This window comes from Salmo salar, chromosome ssa02 (genome assembly GCF_905237065.1).
Source record: "Salmo salar chromosome ssa02, Ssal_v3.1, whole genome shotgun sequence".
Classification (NCBI taxonomy): Eukaryota; Metazoa; Chordata; class Actinopteri; order Salmoniformes; family Salmonidae; genus Salmo; species Salmo salar.
This window is the reverse complement of record NC_059443.1, coordinates 33,941,529-33,952,050: the sequence shown is the minus strand read 5'-3', so window position 1 is coordinate 33,952,050 and position 10,522 is coordinate 33,941,529. Positions and strand designations below refer to the sequence as shown.

The 10,522-nt window shown below is 44.4% G+C and overlaps 1 protein-coding gene and 1 non-coding gene across 4 annotated transcripts in view; both read left to right on the top strand.

The window, feature by feature from the left end:
- Positions 1-29: 29 nt before the first annotated feature.
- trnap-agg (transfer RNA proline (anticodon AGG)) lies at positions 30-101 on the top strand. The gene has a single exon. It is a non-coding gene; the product is annotated as a tRNA-Pro (tRNA).
- Positions 102-631: 530 nt separating this feature from the next.
- The window catches only part of LOC106581206 (protein PTHB1), a 200,779-nt gene continuing 190,888 nt past the window's right edge, over positions 632-10,522 (top strand). For 2 of the 3 annotated variants that reach the window (XM_045702702.1, XM_014163124.2), the window contains exons 1-4: positions 632-779; positions 2,077-2,192; positions 3,049-3,199; positions 8,023-8,087. In XM_045702702.1, coding sequence (XP_045558658.1) covers positions 2,081-2,192; positions 3,049-3,199; positions 8,023-8,087 — 328 coding nt within the window. In that variant the 5' untranslated portion in view covers positions 632-779; positions 2,077-2,080. Of the gene's footprint in view, positions 780-1,542; positions 1,633-2,076; positions 2,193-3,048; positions 3,200-8,022; positions 8,088-10,522 lie in introns of all 3 variants that reach the window. The other variant, XM_014163115.2, reaches the window with a different exon arrangement.

The window sequence follows — 10,522 nt, the reverse complement described above, 5'->3', positions numbered from 1 at the left end:
TGCTGGACTGGTTTCTGTTATATTCATCTGGCTCGTTGGTCTAGGGGTATGATTCTCGCTTAGGGTGCGAGAGGTCCCGGGTTCAAATCCCGGACGAGCCCAACTTTTACTAAAAGTACGAAACTGAATGACTGACAAGTTATTGTAATAACAGTGTAATAAACACTAACGTGTAAAACATTAGTGATCTACAAGAAATCACTGAGTTCCAAGATGCACAAGGCAACAGATTATTGCGCAATTGGATGCAAATCTATGGTTATAATACAGCTTTCATTCCAAAGACCTTGGAATAAGATTGGAAGTGCCATTAAATTGCAATATTATCCTCACATTAGTACAGTGAAATGCCTTTCTTGCAAACTCAATACCCAATAATGTAATACTAGAAAGAAAAACACAGAAATAAGAAATATGCCTCAAACGTGTGTGTATATGTGTATATCTATATATATATATATATATAAGCAATTAACGGTTATTACAAAATTTGAGTGACATTTAATGTGCAATCCCGTGATTAGATAATTGTATCTCTGTTTACCTGAACGTCTGTAGTCTGGTGCACGAGACAAGAACGTCTGTGCGGATTAAAAACTCAGTTTCCCAGAAATCTGAGTTTGTGCGTTTCTGATCATGCGCAAGTAGTCGAGTCTATCGTTAGTCACTGCTATGACAACAGGGAGATGGCTTCAAGCAAATTGATGAGGCACACGCAAAATTAGATTTTTATCTGAACTGTGAACCCCAGACGTTCAGACAGGCTCGTCTTGTTAGAGGTAAGAGAGGCACGTTTAGAATTTGGGAATGTCGCTGGAATGTTGAAACTAAACGCTTGTTAGCCTCCAAGCCAGTCGCAGGCACAGCCAGCGCTAATTAGCCAGCTAACGTTAACTTAGTTCGAGGTCTTTCCTGGCTGGCTAGCTTACTACACCTTGCTTGTTACCTATAGAGAATCGTGCATGTCGTCCAGTTTGTTTTTGTTCTGTTCATAACAATAGTTAAACACATGGACAATGCTTGCCCGCAACCCTTACTAGTTAGCTAGTTTTATCAACAGATTATGCATGTTGTTGCTAGCTAGATAACGTTACGGTTATGTGGAAATAATTCTATGTACCTCTAATGAAATGTAATTGGAGCTCTGCTTGATATGCATGGCACACCTGGATAATGTTGAATTATGTGGTTGATTGCCGAATGTTGGATGTGCTTTGCTGTCTGTCAAGTAGATGAAAAGGGGCTGCTGAAAGGTCTTGGCCATGATAGTCAAGTAGGCAGGTGGTATAAGGCTACAAACTATAGGCAGAATATTCCACTTGTGTAATCTTTCAAAATCGAAATAATAGGGCTATCATTTTAATGGTTATATATGGTCTTGGTGTAGAGGGAGGGGGAAGAAGGGATTCTCTCTATGGATTAGCTGTCCATTCCACCTGCTCAGCAGTTGACAATTAGGAAAGCTGCTTGTCCCACGCCCTGATACAATCCCTGGTCATGTGACTCAGCTATCATTGGCTAGTGTAACAGTCTTACCGTTAGTGTCACACACAGACCACTGTCCAAACCTCCCTCTGGGTCCTGGAGTCAAAGAAACATCAGCATGTAGCCGATATGGGCCAACTGTAAGAGGTAGGCGCTAATCCTCTGCAATAAAAGCAGATGATCAGTGAATTACCAGACACAAACACCACACACACACACAAGTTTGATAAAGCACTGCACATCTGAGGCTGGCACCCATTAGGCTTAGTGAGTTAAAGTAGGATTAGACAGATCATGCCATATAAGAACCTAGGTGGAATACATGAATGCCAACCCTTCCAACTGTTTCATCCTTCCATTTGGTTCCAAGTGGGATAGACAAATGGCACGTATTACCCGCATTGCTTTCACCTGTCCATTATTTTTAAATGGAGGAGATGAAGAAATGCATTGATGAGGGTCAGTCAGACTGCTGGTCACGTGTGGAAGACTGACAAGTAGTGTTATGTTTATGGTGTCCAGCAGAGCGGCGATATGACCCTCTGTCTGTCTCTGTCTTTCTCTGTGTGTGTCTGTCTGTCTCCTCTGCAGTAGCATGTCTCTGTTCAAGGCGCGTGATTGGTGGGCCACGGTGCTGGGCGAGGGGGAGGAGTTTGACCAGGGATGCCTGTGTGTCGGAGATGTGGACAACAGCGGCAGCGGACATGGTAAGAAGGTGTGGGGTCGTGGTGTGTCGTAGTGCAGAGTGCAGTCAAGAGACACTGTTCACTAATGGACCACAAAACAAACAATGAGAGTGAAAGTGCCCCTGGTACCATAGTCTTATTTACATGCACAAATCTGATTTGTTCATTGTCTGATTGACTTACTGGCTGATTGATTTGATTTTCTGGATCTTTATTACCATGTTTAAAACATACCATTTGCCCTCTCGATACATAGCACATACACTGAGTGTACAAAACATTAGGAACACCTTCCTAATATTGATTTGCACCCCCCTTTGCCCTCAGAACAGCCTCAATTCATTGGAGCATGGACTCTACAAGGTGTCGAAAGCGTTCCACTGGGATGCTGGCCCATGTTGATTCCAATGCTTCCCACAGTTGTGTCAAGTTGACTGGTGTTCCTTTGGGTGGTGGACCATTCTTGATACACACAGGAAACTATTGAGTGTGAACCCAGAGGTATTGCAGTTCTTGACACAAACCGGTGTGCCTGGCACCTTACACCATACCCTGTTCAAAGGCACTTAAATCATTTGTCTTGCCTATTCACCCTCTGAATGGCACATACACAATTCATGTCTCAATTGTCTCAAGGCATAAAAATCCTTCTTTAACCTGTCTCCTCCCCTTCATCTACACTGATTGAAGTGGATTTAACAAGTGACATTAAAAAGGATCATAGCGTTCACCTGGATTCACCTGGTCAGTCTGTCATGGAAGAGCAGGTGTTCTTAATGATTTGTACACTCAGTGTACAACGAAGGGAGCAATATGAGACCATACCACAACGTCTAAGCTGAGTAAGTATGCAATGATTATGTCCTCTCTCCTGTAGATAAGATCGTGGTGGGCAGCTACATGGGCATGCTGCGGGTCTTCTCCCCCCACCCTGCCAAGCCTGGAGAGCCCAGCCCGGCCCACAGCCAGCTACTGGAGGTGCAGCTCAGAGACCCCGTCATCCAGGTTGAAGTGGGCAAGTTTGTCTCGTAAGTACCAGGGCACACGCACCTACTGCTCAAATAGTATGCTACACCCACCTACTGCTCAAATAGTATGCTACACGCACCTACTGCTCAAATAGTATGCTACACCCACCTACTGCTCAAATAGTATGCTACACGCACCTACTGCTCAAATAGTATGCTACCTCCACCTACTGCTCAAATAGTATGCTACACCCACCTACTGCTCAAATAGTATGCTACACCCACCTACTGCTCAAATAGTATGCTACACGCACCTACTGCTCAAATAGTATGCTACACCCACCTACTGCTCAAATAGTATGCTACACCCACCTACTGCTCAAATAGTAAGCTACACGCACCTACTGCTCAAATAGTAAGCTACACGCACCTACTGCTCAAATAGTATGCTACACGCACCTACTGCTCAAATAGGAAAGCTACACGCACCTACTGCTCAAATAGTATGCTACACGCACCTACTGCTCAAATAGTATGCTACACGCACCTACTGCTCAAATAGTATGCTACACGCACCTACTGCTCAAATAGTATGCTACACGCACCTACTGCTCAAATAGTATGCTACACGCACCTGCTGCTCAAATAGTATGCTACACGCACCTGCTGCTCAAATAGTTTGCTACACGCACCTACTGCTCAAATAGTATGCTACACGCACCTACTGCTCAAATAGTATGCTACACGCACCTGCTGCTCAAATAGTATGCTACACGCACCTGCTGCTCAAATAGTATGCTACACGCACCTACTGCTCAAATAGTATGCTACACCCACCTACTGCTCAAATAGTATGCTACACCCACCTACTGCTCAAATAGTAAGCTACACCCACCTACTGCTCAAATAGTATGCTACACCCACCTACTGCTCAAATAGTATGCTACACGCACCTACTGCTCAAATAGTATGCTACACGCACCTACTGCTCAAATAGTATGCTACACGCACCTCCTGCTCAAATAGTATGCTACACGCACCTCCTGCTCAAATAGTATGCTACACGCACCTCCTGCTCAAATAGTATGCTACACGCACCTCCTGCTCAAATAGTATGCTACACGCACCTCCTGCTCAAATAGTATGCTACACGCACCTCCTGCTCAAATAGTATGCTACACGCACCTCCTGCTCAAATAGTATGCTACACGCACCTCCTGCTCAAATGGTATGCTACACGCACCTCCTGCTCAAGTGGTATGCGACACGCACCTCCTGCTCAAGTGGTATGCGACACGCACCTCCTGCTCAAGTGGTATGCGACACGCACCTCCTGCTCAAGTGGTATGCGACACGCACCTACTGCTCTGGGATGTATGCTTATGATGCTATCACTGACTGTAAGCAATCCAGTTGGTATCACAACTGGTCGTGATTGGGAGTCGCATAGGACGGCGCACAATTGGCCCAACGTCATCCGGGTTTGGCCGGTCTAGGCCATCATTGTAAATGAGAATTTGTTCTTAACCGACTTGCCTAGTTAAGTAAAGGTCACTCAGTCATTGTATTAGTAATTCATTTTCTCCTCCCCCTTCTCTGGTATTCTGGCACTCAAAAGTGTGGCCTGGAATTGCAGGTAAAATGGGCAATTATGGCTTTAACTCAACATAGCCCTACTTACAATCTTAAAGTACCACCTCACGAATGGAATTCTCTACCCTCATTGTCCTACATCACTGCACCGAAGGACTGGAGTTTCACAGGAATGATGATGTCACGTGTTGGGAGACAATGGCTTTTCCTGTAGCTACCCATCCAGTCCTAAACACACATTAGCTTCATGTACATAATTCAGTCATAAGTAGGGCCAAGGGTTTTTCCTGATCACATGACCTTGCTGACCCTGTTGTGAACTCCTGACCATAGTCATACTGTCAGGCTGTGAAATACCCTGTACCACAAAGTCAAGAGGTAGTTGCTGTCAGGGTGTTTGGTTATCCACTGAGTAGACATCAATGGAGTTCATGAACCTATGGCATTGACTTTAACTTTGTTCTTGTCTTAATCTGCTTCCAATAAATCCTGACCACCATGTCATGAGTTCGGCTCTCTCCATGTGATTTATCATACCAAATCAACCACCTCGTCTCAAATTTGGCTGGTTCCACTACTTTAAGCTAACCACCAAGTTACCAGCACATAGCTGGAGACACCCCAGGGTCCCATTTCAAATGTTGTTAAAGGAAATTTGTTCTCAAGGACTTTAACTTGCTAAATACAGGTTGAGTAAACACTCAAATATTTTGAACAAAAAATGTCAACCGCTAGACTGAAACCGCCATTGCCCCCTCTGCTCTCCCCATGGCCAAAAGTGTTAAAGAAAGAGGGGGATAGGAGGAGAAAGGGAGGAAAGGAATGATGAGGGAAGACGGGAATGTTGGGATATGTCATAAAGGTGGTCCATTCCTGGGTGCACATGGACCTCGTGGAGAGACAGGCTTCCAGGAAAAGCCAGGCGTTTCTCCAAATGTTTTTCCCACAAAAGGGATGTATGAGTCAAAGGATTCTTTCATCTGTTTGTTTGCATCTTATGTTAGTGTATGTTTTGGGGAAGCTGGTTTTGGTTAGCATTTTTAATGACCATTGAGTGTTCCCTAAACAGAGAAACACATTGTAAATTTTGTCTCTAGAGCAGTGGGGTGGGAGATGGTGAAATGTTTTCTCATTGACAGTGGGCACTGTGGTTTTGAGTAAAGAAGAAATCACCTGGCTTCATTTTTAGTTGTTTTTCCTCCGTAAACATTACAGCAGGGTTGTCGACAGACGTGTTCCTCCACAAAGCTGTAGAACACATGTGCAAACCATAGATTTTACATCAAACAGATTTGTCACTTTTTCCTATGTATATTGTATTATATTTATCTGTTCGCAACTTGTGCTTGAAGTAGCAGTTGCCCCCAGAATACACATTTAGGGCCAGAGTTGACTACACCCAATCCTAACCTTTTCCATTAGGATATACAGTTGAAGTCGGAAGTTTACATAAACTTAGGTTGGAGTCATTAAAACTCGTTTTTCAACCGCTCTACAAATTTCTTGTTAACAAACTAGTTTTGGCAAGTCGGTTAGGACATCTACTTTGTGCATGACACAAGTCATTTTTCCAACAATTGTTTACAGACTATTTCACTATATCACAATTCCAGTGGGTTAGAGGTCTACATACACTAAGTTGACAGTGCCTTTAAACAGCTTGGAAAATTCCAGAAAATGATGTCATGGCTTTAGAAGCTTCTGATAGGCTAATTGACATAATTTGAGTCAATTGGAGGTGTACCTGTGGATGTATTTCAAGGCCTACCTTCAAACTCAGTGCCTCTTTGCTTGACATCATGGGAAAAATCAAAAGAAATCAGCCAAGGTCTATAATTGTAGACCTCCAAAAGTCTGGTTCATCCTTGGGAGCAATTTCCAAACGCCTGAAGGTACCACGTTCATCTGTACAAACAATAGTACGCAAGTATAAACACCATGGGACCATGCAGCCGTCATACCGCTCAGGAAAGAGACGCGTTCTGTCTCCTAGAGATGAACGTACTTTGGTGCGAAAAGTGCACAAAGATCATACTTTTTGGAGAAATGTCCTCTGGTCTGATGAAACAAAAATAGAACTGGTTGGCCATAATGACCATGTTTATGTTTGGAGGAAAAGGGTCAGGCTTGCAAGCCGAAGAACACCATCCCAACCGTGAAGCACGGGGATGGCAGCATCATGTTGTGGGGGTGCTTTGCTGCAGGAGGGGCTGGTGCACTTCACAAAATAGATGGCATCATGAGGGAGGACAATTATGTGGATATATTGAAGCAACATCTCAAGACATCAGTCAAGAAGTTAAAGCTTGGTTGCAAATGGGTCTTCCAAATGGACAATGACCCCAAGCATACTTCCAAAGTTGTGGCAAAATGGCTTAACAAAGTCAAGGTATTGGAGTGGCCATCACAAAGCTCTGACCTCAATCCCATAGCAAATTTGTGGGCAGAACTGAAAAAGTGCATGTGAGCAAGGAGGCCTACAAACCTGACCCAGTTACACTGGCTCTGTCAGGAGGAATGGGTCAATTTCCCCAACTTATTGTGGGAAGCTTGTGGAAGGCTACCTGAAATGTTTGACCCAAGTTAAACAATTTTAAAGGCAATGCTACCAAATACTAATCGAGTGTATGTAAGCTTCTGACCCACTGGGAATGTGATGAAAGATATAACATCTTAAATAAATCATTCTCTTGTAAGGGCTGTCTTCAGGAATGGACCAAAATGCAGCGGAGTTAGTATTCATCTTTCAATTTAATTAGAAAGAACACTATAACAAACAAAACAAGGAAACTGACAGCCAACAGTCCTGTCAGGTGCAAACACACTAAACAAGAAACAATTACCCACAAAACCCAAAGGAAAAACATGCTCCTTATGTGTGACTCCCAATCAACCACAACCCTCTACAGCTGTGCTTGATTGGAAGTCACACGGCCAAAATCAATGAAACAATAAAAAACACACTCCCTTCTGCCACGTCCTGACCCAACTACACCCTCTACTGGTCAGGACGTGACATTTCTCTACTATTACTCTGACATTTCACATTATTAAAATAAAGTGGTGATCCTAACTGACTTAAGACAGGGAATTTTTACAAGGATTAAATGTCAGGAATTGTGAAAACTACGTTTAAATGTATTTGGCTAAGGTGTATGTAAACTTCCGACTTCAACTGTACTTAATTATATCTATACTGATCTACTCTTATGTCAGTATTGTCCTGTATGTTTTCATTGGCGATTTTGGACGTCTGTTCTTCGCAGTGATTTGAATGATCTTCTCTGCAGGTGTTCAGATCTGCTTCATCTGGCTGTGCTGCACCCCAGAAAACTGTCTGTGTACTCCGTCTCAGGTAATACCACACATTTCAACATTGGCTGTAATATGCATGCCACACCACATTGATTTAGTGGACTACTACAGACTAGAATATGTTCCGGGATTCATCTGATAACATTAAGGTGTTTAGCGCATTTAGCACATCGTCCCCACAGTGACTTTATACATATCAGTACATATCCCAACCAAAAGTAATGGGTTAGCCAAGGCTGCCACTTTCAAGGAGCGGGACACTAATCCGGACACTTATAAGAAATCCCGCTACGACCTCTGACAAGCCATCAAATGAGCCATCAAACAAGCAATGCGTCAATACAGGACTAAGATCGAATCCTACTACGCCGGCTGTGACGCTCGTCGGATGTGGCAGGGCTCGCAAACTATCACGGATTACAAAGGGAAACCCAGCCACGAGCTGCCCAGTGGCACAAGCCTACCAGAGAAGCTAAATGCCTTCTATGCTCGCTTCGAGGCAAGCAACACTGAACCATGCATAAGATCAGCAGCAGTTCAGGACATCTGTGTGATCTGGCACTCTGTAGGACCGTTAAACAGGTTACCATAAGGCCGCGGGATGGGGGCGCTGTTGGAAGCCAAGGATGTAGAACGCGTTTCCCTATCGCTCCTGAGTTAGTGACCAAATTTATATATTTAGCCTTGCAAAATTGTATATATTTCTGTTTGGCCAGGCGTCTGAGGAGACCCATAAACAATTCAGATCAGGTTTGAGAAATGTAAGTTTGTAATGTCGTCTACCTGGTCAAAAACGGAGTCTGCAAGAGCAGGCCGCTGCAAGCCCGCGCCCTCTCCTGATTCACCCCCGCCACCGGCCGCTGCTAATGCCGGCCCCACGGAAACACTGACTGTGGAGATGCTACAATCCCTGATAGGCACCCTCAAAACCGATATTTTCGGCAAACTTGACTCTCTACCAATCTCAGGTCAGAGATATCAATGGTCAAAGACGAGCTTAAAAAATATATCGAGAGTATACAGAATAAGCTCGACGCACACGGAGTGGCCTTATCGGATTTGGAACGAGGTGCTACAGACCACAGCACTCGCATTAGTGAGCTAGAGGCTAACGTTGGCTCATTGATAACTAAGGTGGCATACCTCGACAATAGATGCGAAGATATGGAAAGTAGAATGCGGAGGAACAACATTCGTCTACTGGGAATTCCGGAGGGAGTGGAGGGCCCAAGACCCACAGAGTTCATGGCCCAGCTGCTTCAGGAGCTGCTCGGTTTGGAGGAGAAGCCACTGCTAGACCAGGCCCACCGCACTCTGCGTAGCCGACCCCGGGATGGAGAACCCCCGCGACCATTTGTCATCAGGGTGCATTTCTTTCACGTCCGCAATGACATACTGAGGAGATCGGGAGAAGCATCCCCTCTCCTCTAAGGGTAAAAGAGTCTTGATATTTGCGGACTACACCACAGCTGTGGCTAAGAAGCGGGCTATCTTTGGAGCTGTGAAGCGCCAGCTACGCGCCTGCCTGGGCGTGAAGTTCGGCCTCATCTACCCTGCGGTTCTGAGACTGACTTTACCGGACAGCTCCACGCACAGATTCGAGGACCCGGCTTTAGCGACAGATTTCATCCACAAGAACGTGAAAGCGGCTGTTGTACCGCATGTTGTGGAACAAATGGTTGGTTAGCATGCCAGTTAGCAGGCCAAATGGTTTGCTAGCGAAGCCAATTTTGCTAGGTTCATCGACATTTGAATGTCATTCTCTTTTTAAAAAAATGGTTGCCGCTTCTAATGCCAAAATCTGTCTGTTTTCATGGTTCAGTCGTAGTTTTACCATCTGTATTGCTGTTAAACCTCTCTTAACCGAGGTTAGTTTTCCTCAGACTCTGCTGGGGACTAATCTATGTATGTTTGGCTTTCTCTAGTTAAATGGTCACAAATCTCAGGTAGCACAGAGTAAGAGTTATTATGCTTTGCTCTAAACCTTTTTTGTATTAAGGGTTTTGCTTGCATCTCAGTTGGGGAGATGCTTCGGCAAGGGAGGGTGTGAGGGAAGGGGTTTTTCCCTCTATTTGTATATAGTTTTTATGTCTTTTGTGCCTCGTCTCTTGTCTTTGTTTTTTAAATTTGCGCTTTTAGGTTCAACTAAGATCTTCAGTTTACATTGTCCTTTACATGTCCTCTGTCTCTTAAGACATGACTTAGCCTAGTGTAGCCCATCCTGCCGGAGGGAATGGCTTTAATTTTCTCACTTGGAACTGCAGGGGCATAAATAACCCAGTTAAACGTAGTAAGGTGCTACACCACCTTCATCAATTGAAAGCTCACATCACCTTCAGATGAGTTTCTTGGAGAAAGATATCACAACACTCAAGTCTTAGGTGCAGATGGGTGGGTCAGGTGTTCCATTCCTCATTTCAGAGTAAGGCAAGATGGGTGGCTATATTACTTCACAGATCGGTACCTTTTACATGT